Genomic DNA, 18,085 nt, shown 5'->3' with positions numbered 1-18,085 from the left:
TCCTCTTTCCGGCGTCGGGAAATCCTCTTTCCCGACGTTTTTTTTCCCGACGTTTCGTTACGTCGGGAATTCCTTTTTATATATTTTTTTAATATTTTATTTTTACTTTTTTCCTTTTAATATTTTGCTCAAACATTCACAATGATGTTCAAATTGCTCAAAAAAAGTTTTTGACGTTTTGGATTAAATTAAAACAAATTGAATATAAATTAAAATAAATTAAGAAATATACAAACACAAATTAAAAAAATAGAATTAAAATTAATAATACGAATAAGTTCACTACAATAAATATAGTTCTCAAAATAGAAAAAACATAAACATAAGAAAAAGTCTTCCAACGAGGTGCGTATGCGCGTCATTCTACACCTTCGGTCCTAAAAATGATATAAAAATAACTAAATTTAGTACATAATCATATATTTGCAAAAACTTAAGAATAATAGAGACATATACGTACCGCAGAGCTAGGGATCATGTGGTGGTCCCTGTTGTGTACGAGTAAATTCTTCTATCATTTTTTTCATACTTTCCACTTGTGAAGCTAATGCTTGGTGATTTCTATCTTGTACTTCAATCCGTTCCAAAGCTTCTTGAAGTTTAGCTTGTAATTCAATCTCTTTTTCTGTGGACTGCGAACAAGATGTCGATAAACTGCTTGCACTCGCCGTTCTGCGGGCCTTCGGCTTGGGTCCCCAACCAAGGCCTTTTGAGTAGCCTAGTCGTCTACCCAACACCTAATCGCATATCTCATCCTCAGAGAGTGGCTGACTACCCTCTAGGGTAGGCTGGGATTGGAGTTCCAACATTTGATTCTGCAACAAATTTAAAAACTATGTTAGGTAATGCGCAAAATATATAATGAAAGTGGATAATTAATAAGGGCTAAACTTACATGCGCATCCTCGGCGGCCTGCGACATGAATGTCCCAGCTCGAACGTGTGTTTCCCGGAACAATTCCACACAATCGACCGGCTCCCCTTTTCTCTCAGCGAGTTCATACTGTCGTTGTAGAAATGACTTGGACCCGCTACTATGATTGTAAGGCTGCTTCTGTCTAGCAGCCTTGTTCGTCCATGATTGCTCCTGCATTAAAACAATTATACTGTTTATTTATATTATTTATTTCTTATATTAAAACTTGTTATCATAATTAATCATGACAAATACCTGGAATGCACGTCTGATATAATGGTCGTAGAGGAAGTGCCAATCCTCATCACGTCCAACCAATGCGTTTGGTGGGTTGGCACGAGCCTCCTCCGGGTCGCTGTACTTTTTGAAATGTCTATGACAGTCGACCTGAAACTCTTTAAAGGTCGTGACCATCTGATGCTCAACAAACCTGTTCATTGCTTGATCATTGAAATCAAGCACAAAGAATCGCTACACATTACAAACATAACACATTAGATTGGTTAAAGTTAGATATGTTTCAAATGAAATCATACATAAATGTGTAGTGCATTTAATTACCTGGAGATCGCCCTTGACGACCTCAATATATTCTCTCCCAACGTCCACCCACTTAAGACAGCGGACGGGAAATGTCTTTCGCACGCATACGCCTATCGCCTGACTGAAGTGAACGGCGTATGGAGAAATAGGCTTCTCCGCTCCAGGGGCGATCGTCATCGGAATGCACCCATTTATTGCAACGTGGCGCTCTAACTCTAAGAGTCGAGACTGCGCACGTCTCCTAGGAGTCGGAGTCGCTTGTTGAGAAGAAGACTCTGCTCAATAAATCGATAATGACATATAAAGTTAGAAAAAAGAACATGAAATATTTGTAAGTTAAAATGAAAAAAATTCTTAGACTCACCCGTATTGTCGCCCACAGATGACGACCCTCCCGCGATGTTATCTAAATCGTCCTCAAACTGGAGGAACATATCGTCCGTCTCCATAAAATTTGATCGCCGATATGACATAATGACTAGTACAATTTGAGTGTTACATTATGTTTTACATTATGTTTTATATATAGGATAGTACAATTTTTATACGATTAAAATTAGTTTCAAATGAATAAAGGCATGTTATAGTTTTAGATTAGATGATGGTGAAGTCACTTATTATATCTATATATAAAAAAAGGGTTATTCTCTTTCTTCTTTAACAACAACACACATATCCACAACTATTGTTATATTAATTCCACATGATTGTTAAAGGAGTGGGGAAAGAGTATTAAAAAACAACAAAACAAAACAAAAAGTTGTCTCATTGTTTCACAATCTTTTGTTACAATATAGAGATTTGACATTATACATATTGGATAAGAAAAGAGGGTTCCATTCTTTCTCATTCCTTTCTCTACCACTGAAAGTTGTCATCATTAACACATCACAAGAAAGTTGAGTTTCAACTGATGATTTCTTTATTTGTTCCAACTCTTTTTCCAACACCATCTCTATTATTATTACTTTTCCCTCCTTCACCTCTACTTGGAATTGCTTCTTTACATTTCTTCAATATCTTGATGCTTTCTTTATCATTCCACAAAAGTGGAAGGCAATCCTTACAATTTACATGACTTTCACCCTTACAATCCTTACAATCCTTACAATTCCCTCCCTCAACACACACCCCAAAAGTGAAAAGCATATTAAGTACTCTCTCCCTCTAAACAATCTTATACAATCCTTACAATTTACATGACTTTCACCATTTGTGCATAAAGTTTAATTACTTTCAAAATGTATTTAATAGGTACATCATTTCAAAATGTATTCAATAGGTACAAAGATACACACATTCTAAAACAATTTTCCTAAAAAAACCCTAAAACATAACTTTAAACTAAACAAATTTTAATTTTCCACTTACCTAAAGTGGCAGACGGCGGTGGAACGGCGGCGAGGGACGACGACGAGGGACGGCGGCGGAACGGTTTCTTCCTCTCGGCTTCGACCTCTCTTTTTCCCTCTCTTCCTCTCTTTTTTTCCTCTCGGCTTTCAATTCTGTAAATTACAGACTTATTCGAATAAAAAAGGGATTTCCCGACGCCGTGTCGACGCGTCGGGAAATCCCCCAAATGGCGTCGGGAAAAAGGTCATTCCCGACACTTATTAAACGGTTTTCCCGACGCCTCAAAGTGCGTCGGGAAAACCCCCTATTCCTGACGCCTTTCCCGACGCACTGTGTACAGCGTCGAGCATAATGTGTTTTTTAAAATTAATTGAACCTTTTCCCGACGTCTCGTGGCCGACGCCTGCTGTATGCGTTGGGAAAAAGGTTTTCCCCGACGCTTCTTCCGGCGCTGTCTCAACTGCGTCGGGAATACCCTTTTTCCCGACGTCCGTTATGCCGACGTCTTTTTTGGCGTCGGGAATGCTCCATTTTCTTGTAGTGTACCCACAAGTACAACAATTACATACGTAGACAGATGAATGCTTCAAATATAAGACTTCTCATAGGCTAATTAACAATGAAGAGCAATTCAAAACATATGCAACAACCCTAGCAGTAAATGCAACACGAGTTCAAATAGCACAACAGAGCGAGAAAACAATTTACATAAAGAATCGACAAAGCTCTGGAAAAAGAAAACATCCAACCCAATCGAATCGCATAATAAAATAAATAATAAAGAGATAAATATTACAGAGAATTTGCAACTTCTGAGATAGGAACATTATGATGGGAGAATTATGAAAATGTAGCTTAACAGCATTCTAGAAAACTAACCAAATATTTGTAGCCAATTTGAAAGATACTAACAATTATAAACTTAAGATAAATGTATTCATGCATTAATGCAAAAGACTCTCATGCAAATATAACTAACTTTTCACTTATACTATAGACCACTCTCTTTTCACCTTTACTTTCAATACCTCTAATTAATTTTTCTCCTGTTATAGCCTAGATTAAGCAGCACCTAGATAATTCTGTTTTTTCTTTTTTTGAAGGAAACTTCCAACCAAGTCAAAAAGGTGATACTAAAGAATGAAAAGAAAAAAGTGTAGAATTTTTCTAATATTTATATTTAAAGAACAAGTTACATTTATAGGCTGTCCAATATTTGAAAATAATAAAATAATTAGATGAGTAAAATAAAAAGGGGTTATAAAGATCCAATATTATTTTATACAAGACAAAAAGAAAAAGAAAAAGAAAAAGAAAAATAGATTAACCGACAATAGCTTTGAAATTGAAATAATAATAAAATTAGAAGGTGAGAAGAACTTTTTAAAATTGAAAAAAAGAGTTTCAACTTTGTCAGGCGGCATACAAACTTATTTGGTAATGTTGTAATTGGAAAAGCACCACCAAAAACATAACACAAACTCAAACACACCACTTTTCTTCTTTTCTTCTTTTTTTCCCATTCATTCCACTTTCACATTTTTCTTCTCTTTTATATACCCTTAAATTTATTTTTTTTTATTTATTTATTTATATTGCATTTCAATCAAATAATAACTAATTTTATATCAAGTTAATTTCCGTTTAATAATTGTGGTTTTGAAAAAATGTTGTTGTTCTTGAATTTGGTTGGAGGATGCTTTCTCAGTTTCCTCTTTAATTTCACACATATATAAATGAATATATATATCAAAATCAATCATCTTATAGATGCTTTGAATTTATTGTTTAAAATGACAAAAACAAATTTGACCCAACTCATTCTGATATTTTAACAACACCAAATCTCAATTGATTGCTTAAATACATCAATTTCAATAGTTTGGAAGATAAAACATTGTTATCCTTTCAACGGTGTCCCAATCTTCCTCCCCTCCATATTTATTTCTAAACTAAAATTTATTTATTCTTAATTACTCATTTCTATTCATAAACACCGCGAATTTTGATATATTTTTTTATTCATTTTACTATTAAAAAATACTCATGATTTATATTTTATTTTCGATAAGTTTATCTCAAATATCTTTCATCTAGGACGCCCGTGATTAAACAACATATATTCAAATTTCATGTTTTATTAGCTTTTTAGATGATATAATGATGACTTAAAAGGAAATAAAAGAGGAGGGGGGAGGGGGGCAGCAGAGTGAAAGAGTTGATGAGGGAGTTGATGTTCCCCAACAAGTAGTAGCTTCTACATTCCTCACCTCCCAAATTCAAATGCAGTTCTTATTTGGGAACACTATAGAATGCCTCATTTACTTTTCTAACTTAGCGATCAACTTTTAACTTTTTTCTTTTCTTTTAAGAGTAGATTTATGAGAAATGATTAATAAAGAAAATCAATGTCTAAGTAGTAGACAAAATGTTTATACAAAATAGTGGAAAGTGAGATATGAAAACGTAGTATTTTATTATTTTCTTAATTAAGAAAAGAAAAGAAAAGAAAAGAAAAGAAAAGAAGGGGGGGAGGTAATATATTGATGAGAATAAATAAGCAAAAAATGTGTCCCAGCTGTAAGTTTGATAGTAAAGGACAAGTTTGGTCATCGAAAAACACCAATATGGAAATTAAAATAAATGAACAGTTGGATCCCATTTTCAATTTCCACGCAAAAATACTTTTAACACTTTTTTTTTTCTTCTTTTTTTCATTTTCTAAAAAGAAAAGAAAAAGGGAAATAGAAGAAGTTGAAAAAATTATATAACAAATTGGTTTAAAAAAGGACAAAAAATAATTAAGAGGAGAGGTATATGTGTAGGCTGCATCCGCCAATCACTCATCAACCTCAACTTCCCAATCAAACCCACCCTTTTAATCAATACATCATATACACCTTTGTATCTAATTATTTAATTCAAATCACTTTACTTAATTCAGTTTAATTGAGTTTAAATAATATCTAATATCTACTCATTAACTAAAAATTAATACCATCTTTCATGTATACATCTTAAAACTTTATACCCAATCTTTAAAATTTGATATCAATAGAAATATCAAAATATTATTTTTATGATTTTTTTTTTTTACATGTCGATTATCCATAGTTATAAACTTATATTCTTTTTATGATGAAATGTTTTTACTCTTAGATTTAAGATTTATTTTCTCTATCATCCATGCTGGAAAATTGAAATAATGGTTGGAATAAAGTTTTTTTTCTTTTTTTTCTTTTTGCCAAATTTGGTTGCCCTCTACTACTCTTCATGATGCACCTTCTCTTTTTGTTCGCTTTTCTTTCTTTACTTCTACTCTAATTGTACTTCTAAATTTTATACCCCTTTTTTTTCTAATCATATTTTATTATAATCTTTTTCAATATAACAATTGCAATAACGAAATATCAAAATATCAAACTTTATAAGTATTTCATTTTTATTGTTATATTTTATAAATATTTTTTTTTATTTTTTGCTATTTATGAGAATTTATTTTATTGTTATCGATATAAGATTGCAAATTGCAAATTTGAACATCTAAGTAATTAATTTCTTCAAACACATAATTAAATTATTTAATGTCATTTAAGTCATAATCTTATCTTTAGCTACATATTAGATGTCAAGATCATACTCAATAACTTGTTTATTTCGGTGTAAATTCAATTTAAATATCTAACTTCTAGATTCATATATTTCTTCCTTAGTTAAGTAAATTATGATGAGCATCTATTTTTTTTTTTTCTCTCTATTTTTATATTTATGTTTTTATTTTAATCATTTCATTTTTCTTTAAATTTTGAAAATTAACTTAATTTTAAAAATATAATTAAAATAGGAAAAAAGAAATAATAAAAGAAACAAAGCATTCCTTTTTCACAATTATTACGAAACCCAAAAATCGAATCAAAACAGCCCTCAAACCCACACGAGTCTTATCCCTCGTGATTCGTGTAGAAGAATTAAATATAATTGCATTATCTCAATTACATGCCTTAAATACCAAAATTATATTAATCGTACAATATTTTTGCCTTTCTCCTTAATGCACGTTTTCGTATTCAAAACGCACTATTTAACAACGACCCACAAAATCCCCACTGTTTTTCCCTCTCTTATTATTTCATTCCCCAAATCCAACGAACAAACAAATCCCATACCATACCATACCATTCCATTCCAAATCCTTTTTTCCTTGCTCTTCTCTTTTGATTTTTAGATTCCATTCCTTTTGCTAAATCATGTCCTTCTTCTTCTTTTTCTTCTTCCTCGTCGTCTCTCTCTCTATGAAACAGAGTCTCTGTTTTTCTGCAACTCCTACCACCATGGTTTTGCCTCTTCAAACTCAGATGGGTTTGATTTCTCAGCCTTCCAACAAGCTTAGTTTTCATCATAATGTCACTTTGACCGTTTCTTTGACTGTTGGTTCTCCTCCTCAACAAGTCACCATGGTTCTTGATACAGGCAGTGAACTTTCATGGCTTCACTGCAAGAAATCCCCAAATTTGACCTCTGTTTTTAACCCACTTTCTTCTTCTTCTTACTCACCAATCCCCTGTTCTTCCCCCGTTTGCCGTACCCGAACCCGAGATTTACCCAACCCGGTTACCTGCGACCCGAAAAAGCTCTGCCACGCCATTGTCTCTTACGCCGATGCGTCCTCACTCGAGGGAAATCTCGCATCAGACAATTTTCGAATCGGGTCATCGGCTTTACCCGGAACTTTATTCGGCTGTATGGATTCGGGTTTCAGTTCCAATTCAGAGGAGGACGCGAAAACCACTGGATTGATGGGGATGAACAGAGGATCACTCTCGTTTGTTACCCAATTGGGCTTACCCAAATTCTCTTATTGCATATCGGGTCGTGATTCTTCTGGGGTTCTTCTTTTCGGCGATTCACATCTTTCATGGCTTGGGAATTTAACCTACACACCTTTAGTTCAAATCTCAACCCCATTACCATATTTCGACCGAGTCGCCTACACAGTCCAACTCGACGGAATCAGAGTAGGAAACAAAATCCTGCCACTCCCGAAATCAATCTTCGCACCAGATCACACCGGCGCCGGGCAAACCATGGTAGATTCAGGGACCCAGTTCACGTTTCTTCTCGGACCAGTGTACACAGCTTTAAGAAACGAGTTTCTAGAGCAAACAAAAGGGGTTTTGGCTCCACTGGGTGATCCAAACTTTGTTTTCCAGGGAGCGATGGACTTGTGCTATAGAGTACCAGCGGGAGGGAAACTACCAGAGTTGCCAGCGGTGAGTTTGATGTTCCGTGGGGCGGAGATGGTGGTGGGTGGAGAGGTTTTGCTGTACAAAGTACCGGGAATGATGAAGGGAAAGGAATGGGTTTATTGCTTGACGTTTGGGAATTCGGATTTGTTAGGAATAGAAGCTTTTGTGATCGGGCATCATCATCAACAAAACGTGTGGATGGAATTTGATTTGGTGAAATCAAGGGTTGGATTTGTAGAGACGAGGTGTGACTTGGCAGGTCAAAGATTAGGATTGGGCCTTTGAAAATTAGGCCCAATTGAAAAGAACAAAAGACTGTCCAATCCATGGCCCACCTTAAGGGAGGGGGTGGCCCATTGATCGGACAGGGAAAGGCCTTTTTTATTGCTCTGTGAGATTCTCTGAGCAACATTGTGGACATGTCAGGGTTTTCTTCCTTTTCTATAAATTTTTTTTAATGATGTTTTTTTTCTTCTTTTTATTGGGTTTGGTGTTGGGTCAGTGAGTTAGTACATTTTTGAATTGTATATATTAAATTTAGTGGCTATTTTTTTTATTATTAATTAGGAAAAAAACAAGTTCTGTTCTGACTTTTTGTAAAGATAAAGTTGCTAATTTTGCCAGCTCATCGTTTTTAGTCTATTCATTTTGTCCCCCTTGGAACGAGTTGGAATGAAATTTTGAGGCAAAGAATCAGTTTAAATGTAAGTCAATTTATACCTACTTTATGTCACTCTAATCTTTTAATTTCGTCCTTCTCAGCTCAATTTGTATCTTACGTTTCTTAAATGGCAAACATAATAGATAAAAAAAAATTATATGAGATAAAAGAGGAGTTCGACCATCGTTAGTTTAAGAAAATTCTAAATCGACAAATTCACAATCATTTTAGGATGCTTCATGATAATTGATTTGATTATTTGATTGAAAAAAAATATTTAGAATAAAATATTAGTTTGAGTTGAAATTTGAAACCAAGTTTGAGGAGGGGGGAGTTGGTAGATGAAATAGTAGTATGAGTATCACGTGAGACGAAAATCAAAAGGAGGCAGCACACACACGTGTGTGGTTTGCTTTAAAGCAAAATATGCAAAAGTTGTCAACCAATAAGACTCAATCAATTCACACGTGTCATTTTAATAAGCCTTCAAGTTTGGATGACAAAATTATACACCCACAATAATTACTCCATACCAATTTTTATATACTTATTTCTCAATACTCAATGCTCAAATAAAAAAATGAAAAAAAAATTCTTGTTATCACATTTGTCTTTCTCTGCAAGCTTAAATGGTAACCCATTTCATAAAACCCAAATGGGTATCTTAAAATTCATTTCCAATCAAGATTAGTGAATCTAAAAAACACCATCTTCATAAAATATGTTACCAAAAAGAAAAAAAAAATTGTCATACTCTTTGTAAAATAGACGTGTTATTCTTCTCATTATTAAGTTGATTTAAACTTATTAAAATTTAAGAATTCTCACCAAATCACTTCTCTCATAAAAACTTAATTAACTTAATTTTATACAATGTACTACATACATGACATTCTTAGTGACTAAAGAAACAAAGGTTTTTTTTTTTTTTTTTAATATAGTTATTAGAAGAGTTGTTTCAAAGAAAGATATATTTTGGGAAACGAAAACATAGAAAAGTGGGAATTAATTTAATTGAGTGTGAATTAAAAAAATATATATGTGTTTGTATGTTTGAAAAGAAATTTGAAAAATGGATGATTGTAATATATTTGTGTTGGGTGTCTTTCATGGGACCCTATAATTGAGGGAATTCTTTGTACTTTATTGGGTTTTATGCCCAACAAACAAGAAGCCACAAACAAGGATTTATGTCTTCCAATCAACCTCACTATTTATATTTACTCCCATTTAATAAGTTTATTTTTTCTTTTAAGTCTCACCAAGTTGTGAGTCTGGATGAACAAACAAAACATTCAAACCACCCCTAACAATCACCATCTCTTTTTCTATTTTAAAAAGTTAATTTGTGGTGATAGCCGCAACTAACTAATAATTAACTATTTGTAGCTAAAATAAGTTTAACCCAATCATAATTAACTTCACCTTGCTTTCTACAATTTATCTATTCAATCTATATAATTTTTATGTTTAGTAAGTTATTAATTCTACTTTTTATTAAATTAATGTACACAAATGTTAAAGCTTATTTTATATTAAGGGAATTGTAAAAATAGAAAAAATCAAGTGTAATTAATTTTGTCTTTTAATAGTTTTGTTTGTAAGTAGTTTGTCAACTTTTTTATTTTAAAAAAAATCGTTTTTACTAAATTAAGCTAAATAACCTTTATCAATATGTCTAATGATGCAAAATCTTAACTTGATTCAATAGATAAGAAACTCATTACTATTTAATAGTGGATGGTTGAATTTTCACCTTTCAATTTGAAGCTTAAATAAAAATGTCAAATGTGTGGAATTATAGGACATATTTTTTTCAATAATTCTTAAAAATGAAAACTTTATAAAGATGAATGATTAAATTGAGAAAATTATAGTTAGGTATAAATGATATGAGGCATTGATGGATGGGTAACGCTTTAGAAATGTGTAGAGATTATTAGCAAAGGAAAAAACAGGAGGCGTTAGAATTTGACCAAACCAACGGAATACTACGTCGTTTTTGATCATTCAACTCCTTCCTTTTACCAAAAGCCTGCCATAGTTGGAAGCCAAGCCAAAGACGGGTCTTAAAGCAACTCAACGCGTCCGAGTCACCTCCCTCACTCGACTCGCTCCCTCATCTTCTCCGTCGCCACACCCAAGCCGAGTGTTTTTTTTTTTTTTTTTTTTTTTTTCGTTCTTCACATAATTTTAAGAGACCCCATCATCGGAACTTTTCGATTCAAAGCAAACCTTGTCGTTTTTGGACCTACACAGTTAACCCCATTTACTCGATTTTGTTCCGTAAGTCTCCGATTTCCCTTAACAATGATCATTCTTGTTAGATTATTTGCTGATCCCTGTTCTCTTATACCTACTGTTTCTTCGTATTCGGTTTCTGGGGTTCTTTAATTCTGTCTGATTGTTTTTTCACTTGTTTAACTGTCATCGGAGCTTATAGTTATACGGCTGTAGAATTGTTGTGTTGTCTGAATCTGTTCATCGATTGATATTTTCGCTACATTTGATTATCGGTGGGACTTGGCTGTGAATGTCGAAAATTGGGGATTTAGATGAAAATAATTCGAAGCTGATCTGGTACCCAGTAGTTCTGATTTCGAAGTTGACAATTTGCATTTTAGTGGAGACCTCGATCTTTTAGATATTGGGTGTCTGTATGCACTTGGAGTTTGAGTGCATTCATCTTACAGTCCTTTGGTTTCTTTGGATGCCCAAATGCGGGGGAAATGTCTTGTGTACTTCTGGATAGCTTTTCACTTTTCAGACAATGCTGTTCCTTTCCTTGAGGGTTTTCAGGTTTAGATATATTGTTTTTTATGTTGTCTTAAGGAATCAATGAATTTGAGTTATCTAATCTGTATGACGCAGATGATTAGCTCATGAATGAGGCTTAGGCATTGATTTTGACAACTAAGGAATGATTAATTGGGAATTCCATGCTCTTCTTGTTGAATTACACATGTGATGGATGTACCATGTATGAACATGTCAATACTTACAAGAACTTCAAAATCTTTGAAATTATTTATGATTATATTTTTGTTATATAGGTGGTCTATTGTAGCCATGGACATTACATCTACACATTTATATGGTTAAAGGAACGTCAAAGTTTAGGCTATTATGAGTCTTTGATTCTTCAAACTTCACTTCTTATGTTACTTGTTCATTGAATAATCCATCGGGGCTGAGAATGATGAATGATGTGTTATTGTAGTAAGGATATGTGGGTTGTTTGTCCATTAAGATAATGGAGCCTCTTTCTCTACGAGTTCTGCAGATTATTGCTATAAATTCATAAGACTTTCATTCTGTAGGTTCACATTACTCTGAAATCAACTAGCTGTTGCAACTATTGCGGACATGAGTTTTGTCTTCCGTGGAACGAGAGTTCCAGACATTGAAAATGGTCTGTCTGGATTTATACCTGAAAGGCGTGCAATGGTATGCTCAATATTTTGTATTATTGACCTGTTAATACCAATGCTTGGAAATTTCCAGATATTGCTCTGGTTATGATTCTAATTTTATTTATTACTTCTTTTTTTTTTGCTCAGCGGGTTCATGCAGCACGTCCTGTTAACTCAAACTCACTTGCCTTTCTTGTCACGGGTACTATTTCACCTATGTGCAGGCTGATATCTGTTTCCTGTGATAATATTGATTTATTGCACTTTTTTTTAAATCCCTGACTTTTGTTGCAGTCCTTTTGCTATTCATGATATTAAACTCTCACCAGATGTCACCAAACTTTCTGGTATGTTTCATATTCCACATTGTGAATAAGTAGTATATTGATCTTACTCTCTCACCCTTGATATGAATCTTTACATTTTCTTGCTTTGAACATGCATATTTAGCTCTGGCTTGTGCTTGGTGTCTTTTTGATGGCTACAACATTAAGGATGTACGCAACTTGTCAGCAACTTCAGGCTCAAGCCCAAGCGAGAGCTATGGCAGCCAGTGGTCTTCTTGGTCACACTGAATTAAGGTTACATATGCCACCATCAATAGCACTTGCAACTAGAGGGCGTTTACAAGGGTTAAGGCTTCAACTTGCTCTGCTAGATCGGGAATTCGACGATCTAGGTATGGTTCAAATTTAATAATGGCAAGTTCGTAGCTTCAAATTTTGTCAAACATGGCCACAATTCTTTTACATTCTCAGTGTATTGCTTTCACCTATTTTTCAGCAACATTTTTCAGTGGCACAAACTCTCTTGTGTGTGTTTGTGTGCATATGTGGGGGTAAATATCCACATCGTGGTAAAATTTGGGGAAACTTTATCAATCGGATTTCTTTGACAAGATTCTGAAATTAATCATTTTGATGTGGGTTTCTGAAAAAGCAAGAAATTCACTTCTTCGGGCAATTTTTCTTTTGTTGATCAGACTTCTTTGGCACGGCTTGACATGATAAGCTTTCAGTAAATGCATGAAGTCAAATAGGATAGAAGCAGTGATTTTTATGAAACTTTAAAACTTGCTGAACTCGTCGTCAAGTGTTGAAAAGAAAGTGTCCTGAACTTGCTTCTGATAGTATGGTTGGGAAGGACAGTACTTCATGAAACTTCAAATTTGTTGGGTTTCTTTTTCTGATTTCTAACTTTTTTTAAACCCCGTCATCATCTCTTTTAAATTTCATATCTATATGTATTGTTGATATGCTATGTTAAACATATCATTAATCTTCAGATTATGAAACTTTGAGAGCTTTGGATTCTGACAATGCTCCGACAACACCTTCAATGAGTGAGGAACAAATAAATGCTCTTCCCGTTCATAAATACAAGGTTTCTGGTCCTCAAAGGTAATCAATGTCATATTAGTCTACATTCCAGAATGACTTCTGATGTTTTATTTTAAGAATACATACTCTTTGCTGAGACTTTTCAACGATGAAATATGTCTCCAGCTTGTCACCAAAAACTAAAATTGAGTTTTCATTTTTCATTAAATTATCTGCAGCGACTCCTCTGTGAATCAGCAGGCTTCATCTTCAGAATCTAATGAGGTACCTAATTAGGTTTTACTTTTTTTCCCTTACATGTTTGATTCTTTTTTTGCCTTAAATGGTGTATACAAAATTTAAAATACAATAATTGCTCGTTTTAGAAGGAAATATAGTTCTTGAAAGAGACAGAAGGCCAAAATTTTCCTGTTTTTTAGCCTTATTATTTGTATACCACACACTCTTCTCATTAGTTATCAATTTTCTGAGTACATACTGATTTTTAATTTTGATTGCAGAAGAGACAAGATTCAGTTAATGCAGTTGGCAGTACCAAGACCTCTGAGGATGAACTCACATGCAGTGTTTGCTTGGAGCAAGTAAATGTTGGTGAACTCATACGTAGTTTGCCATGTTTACATCAGGTTAATCTCCATCTCTATGGCAGTCTCCTTTCCTTCCAAACAAATGGTTACTATTTTTTCATGTTGAGAATTTAGGAATTTGGTTTCTTGTTATTATTACATATAGTGTTTTCGCTTTGTTCGTCTTCTTTTTCTTTTTGTCTTCTTTGGGGGCCTCTGTCCTACAGTTGCATTCCCTTTTCCTTCAAATTTTGATACATCTTCTAACTGCTGGTATTCCAAGAGTTCTTTTAATTTGAATTCAATCTTGTAGTTCCATGCCAACTGCATAGATCCGTGGCTGCGACAGCAGGGAACGTGCCCTGTCTGTAAATTCAGAGCAGTATCCGGATGGTCAGAACAGGGGCAAGGCGAAACCGATGCTTATATGGTTTAGTCCTGGATGCACAGCAAGTTATCAAACAATGCTTGATGCCTTATTAAAAGCAAAGGATATGGGCAGACATGGTGTAATTAGGTTTAGGGTAGGGATTACAGAAATTGGAGTTGCCGTTTTGTATATCTTTGAACTTCTGACGAGCCATTAATTGTATTCTTGAAGTTGATCGTTTGTGATATAGTCTCTGACCATTGTGAGTGAGGAGAATTTTGTTCTTTCACTGTCTTCAATGTATTATTCCAACCCTCTATAGCTAAATACCAAAAAGAAAATCATCTGGCGGTAAAAAAGGGTCTTTTTATTCTCAGCTAATCGGTGAAATTACAAGCAAAATGCTTAGTTAATATCCAGAATACAATGAAAATACTAAGCAACGTGACTCAATTTCACTGTATCATCCTATTTGCTACAGCAAATTCAAATGTATTTAGCAAATTCAAATGTATTACAAATCCATGACTCCAAAGTTTCTATCTCATTTATTTTGTTTAACTGATCTTTTAACACTGTAACATGAAATTATTTTGCTTTGCTCTTCCCCTTTCCGCCCTTTTTGGACTCTAACTTGGCTTGCATCCGAGCAGCTGCCGCTGCTTTGGCTTCATCTCTCTTTTTCTTCTCCTCTTCTTTCAATGCAGCAGTAGCCTCCCTTTGCCTTTTCAACTCTCTGATTCAATAATGTCAAAAAAAAAAAAATTGTAAATAAATTTTTGAAAAGAGTGGATCGTTGAAGAACTGGATTACTTACTCCAGCCTAGCCCTTTCCTCAGAAACGCTGCCTAGACTTGAACCTTTCCGGGGCTTGCAGGCCACTAATTCCACCTCAAAGATAAGAGTTGCTCTGCAACGAGAGTGACACAGTGGGTTATGAATTTATCACCTAAAAATTGAGAAGCACATATACAATCTACAAAAAGCCATTTGAATAAAGGAATCCATGGCAATTGCAATGTCCAACATACTTCATGAGGAAAATGTCCTAGAGAAATAAGGTCCAGTCCAAGCCAAAGCAGAATACTATTTTAAATACAGTAACCATTAGTATCCTTGAAATGAATTCAAGACATTATCATAAAGCCACTACCAACTCCCGTGTCTCGTTTATAATAATAAGTAGGAGAAAAAAGAGTAAGGACATTACTCTGGTGGGATGTCCGGTGGAGAACCAGCAACTCCATAAGCATATTCTGGCTTGCATGTGATTTTTGCAACCTCTCCGACCTATTGGAACGATACAGAACAGTAGTCATGAGAAAACAAAACAGCCTAAAATGCTTTGGAAAGCAAGTTTCTTTTTACCTTCATTGTCTTGACGGCAATTTCCCATGCCTGGATCACGGATCCTTTTCCAAGCTCAAAAGAGAAAACAGTATTGTCTTCGCGAGTTGAATCAAATACTACGCCAGATTCTGCTAGAGTTCCTTCATAATGTACTGCTCGATTCAACATATGACAAGAGTTAAGAGGAACAAGAAGTTTAAAGAACTTATAGAAAAGGATCAGAACAAGTGTGAAGAGGACAGAACGGGATGAATGGAGATTGGTAAAAAGACTGAGAGGCAGGGTAACCTGTTCTATATCTGAACTCAAGAATACGTCAATCACAAATCAACCAAAAAGTAGTAGTGTGAACGAAAGCATAATTAAACAATCAGATAATTATAACTTATATCCCCACAGGAAGAACCTCAAATTAAATGACAAAGAGGGAAGCTTCTATCTATCCATTGACTACTCGCAAGACAGGCAGAAACACGCAAGACATGCAGAAACACACTTCGAGACCAAAGCTCAAAGGTAACTTATTCAAGTCTTCCTCTTGAATTTTATTGATATACACTATCAGTCTCAGAGTTGGTAAATGTTATGTCAATGAAATAGTACCATCAACAAGAGGAAGGTCATCGGTTGGACCATCAGCGTCGGCTTTGGCATGCTTTACAATCGTCTTCAGAACACCTCCATTCCCTGTTAAGTCTATCGTATCGCCCATTGCTCACCAAGTGTGAATATACTGGATCAAATAAATAAACAAAGTTTATCAGAACTAGACAACGTTTCAAGCAAGACAGCAAGACTCCATTTGTTTTCAACCATTTCAAGTTTATTAGATCAAACACAATCAAGGAAAGCAGTCCAAACCATACCACAAACAAAGTTCAGTGTTTGATACTCTAAACTGTTTAAATATTAACCGCACAACGGACACCCAAAAGCTTAAGCTTTATTTGATAACCAAAGCTTATAATCATTACTTCTCTGCCTCTAGCTTTCTTGATTTATTACCTACTTTTAAAATCATGTAATAAAAAACCCAGTCAAATTTTAAAGACGAATAAAAAGTAAAATTTGAAAACTTAGACTTTGTAATTGAAATTTTGCTTAAAATTCAAATGCGTGTTCAAGGAAGGGGGGAAACATATACCAAAAAACCGTATGGAAACGAAAATAATTTTCAAAAGCACAAAACCAAAAACAAAATGGTTCTTAAACGTACCTCAGTTTTTGGTTCTTTACTTTTGAAAATTGAGATCCAAGAATTACTTCCACCTATGAGTTTCTTCTTTTTCTTATCTACAGTTGAAATTGTGAAAAAAGATCAGTCTCCAACAGAAAAGAAACCAAATGAGTCCACATAATAGAGCCCCAAAATCAAGAAAGAAAGGAAAGAAATCAAATACTTTTCCTAATTCTTATTCTTTAAAAAAAAAACCAAAAACAAAAGAACCAAAAAAGAAAAAGAAAACCAATGTGCCAGAACCAGAAGCTGTACTTCACAAAAACAAAACGAGGGAAATTTGATATTATACAATTGAAATGAGAGCATAATTCATAAAATCGAACCCTAACATCAAAAGAAGGGGAACAAACAGTAATTTGATAAACATAAATGCAAAACAACCTGCATCAAGTAACAGATGCAAAAGCAAGATAATAGTACACAGAAAGATGCAAGACCAAGAAAAGAAACAACTTGAAGAAATAGAGAAAATTTTCCCTTTACCAAACTTCAAAGCTCTATACTCCACTCCATTCATTTCGATAATCTTACTACTTATATAAATGAAAACTTGCAACTACCCAGAAACCCAGATTGAAAAGATGGAGTTAGTTTAGAGTGAAGAAAAGTTGGAAAATCACGAACCCAGAAGGGGGAATGGGGAAAAATCGGGCCGATTCTGAGACGAAATATCGGGTGCGGGTCGGATCGTCGCGGCTGTTGGCCATAAGCGGCGGGATTGAGCGCTCGTTTGGAAGAATTGCGATGTCTATGGTTTAACCCCAATGTCACACCGCACGTGTGAACGTACGTGTAACATTTTGCTTTAATACGACGCAGTTTAAGTACATTGAAACAAATTTAATAACAAAATAAATGTTTATAGTACATAAAGCTTTTAGAATATGTAGGTTATTTCTTTAATACGAAAAATTTGTTTTTTTCTAAATGATAAAAAAAAATGTCTTTGAAAAATTTCTTTTAAGGGTTTTAATTAAATCTTTAATTCTTAAAAAAAAATTAAGTATTAATTTTTAAAAAAAAAAATCATCTTTTTGCAATTCTTGAATCCGGGTTTCATGCAAGAATATTCAAGTAAGTATAATCA

The 18,085-nt window shown here is 34.2% G+C and overlaps 3 protein-coding genes across 7 annotated transcripts; 2 read left to right on the top strand and 1 right to left on the bottom strand.

Annotated features, from left to right (window-relative positions):
- Nucleotides 1-6,727: 6,727 nt before the first annotated feature.
- On the top strand, nt 6,728-8,761 carry LOC103485512 (aspartic proteinase PCS1). Its single transcript, XM_008443159.3, has one exon. The coding sequence runs from the start codon at nt 7,060-7,062 to the stop codon at nt 8,341-8,343; it is 1,284 nt and encodes a 427-aa protein (XP_008441381.1). The 5' UTR covers nt 6,728-7,059; the 3' UTR covers nt 8,344-8,761.
- A 1,936-nt stretch (nt 8,762-10,697) lies between these two features.
- LOC103485511 (E3 ubiquitin-protein ligase SDIR1) lies at nt 10,698-14,692 on the top strand. Of its 2 annotated transcripts, none has more exons than XM_008443158.3 (9): nt 10,698-11,005; nt 12,040-12,166; nt 12,280-12,334; nt 12,427-12,479; nt 12,583-12,811; nt 13,418-13,532; nt 13,691-13,736; nt 13,973-14,098; nt 14,352-14,692. In XM_008443158.3, the coding sequence occupies exons 2-9, from the start codon at nt 12,086-12,088 to the stop codon at nt 14,472-14,474; spliced, it is 828 nt and encodes a 275-aa protein (XP_008441380.1). In that variant the 5' UTR covers nt 10,698-11,005; nt 12,040-12,085; the 3' UTR covers nt 14,475-14,692. The 2 variants fall into 2 exon arrangements, with proteins under 2 accessions (XP_008441380.1, XP_050937893.1); XM_051081936.1 differs by having other exon boundaries at nt 10,710-11,518.
- A 62-nt stretch (nt 14,693-14,754) lies between these two features.
- LOC103485510 (peptidyl-prolyl cis-trans isomerase FKBP20-1) lies at nt 14,755-17,788 on the bottom strand. 4 transcript variants are annotated; one of them, XM_008443154.3, is made up of 7 exons: nt 17,623-17,785; nt 16,975-17,051; nt 16,362-16,491; nt 15,777-15,910; nt 15,619-15,698; nt 15,226-15,318; nt 14,755-15,144 (listed from the first exon to the last, which is right to left on the bottom strand). In XM_008443154.3, exons 3-7 carry the CDS (start codon nt 16,468-16,470, stop codon nt 14,997-14,999), a joined length of 564 nt encoding a protein of 187 aa, XP_008441376.1. In that variant the 5' UTR covers nt 16,471-16,491; nt 16,975-17,051; nt 17,623-17,785; the 3' UTR covers nt 14,755-14,996. The 4 variants fall into 4 exon arrangements, with proteins under 4 accessions (XP_008441376.1, XP_008441377.1, XP_008441378.1 ...); XM_008443155.3 differs by lacking the exon at nt 17,623-17,785 and adding an exon at nt 17,482-17,579; XM_008443156.3 differs by lacking the exon at nt 16,975-17,051 and having other exon boundaries at nt 17,623-17,788.
- Nucleotides 17,789-18,085: the final 297 nt, after the last annotated feature.

This window comes from Cucumis melo, chromosome 3 (genome assembly GCF_025177605.1).
Source record: "Cucumis melo cultivar AY chromosome 3, USDA_Cmelo_AY_1.0, whole genome shotgun sequence".
NCBI lineage: Eukaryota > Viridiplantae > Streptophyta > Magnoliopsida > Cucurbitales > Cucurbitaceae > Cucumis > Cucumis melo.
Note: the sequence above shows the minus strand (reverse complement) of the source record. Positions and strands in the feature narration are given on the sequence as shown.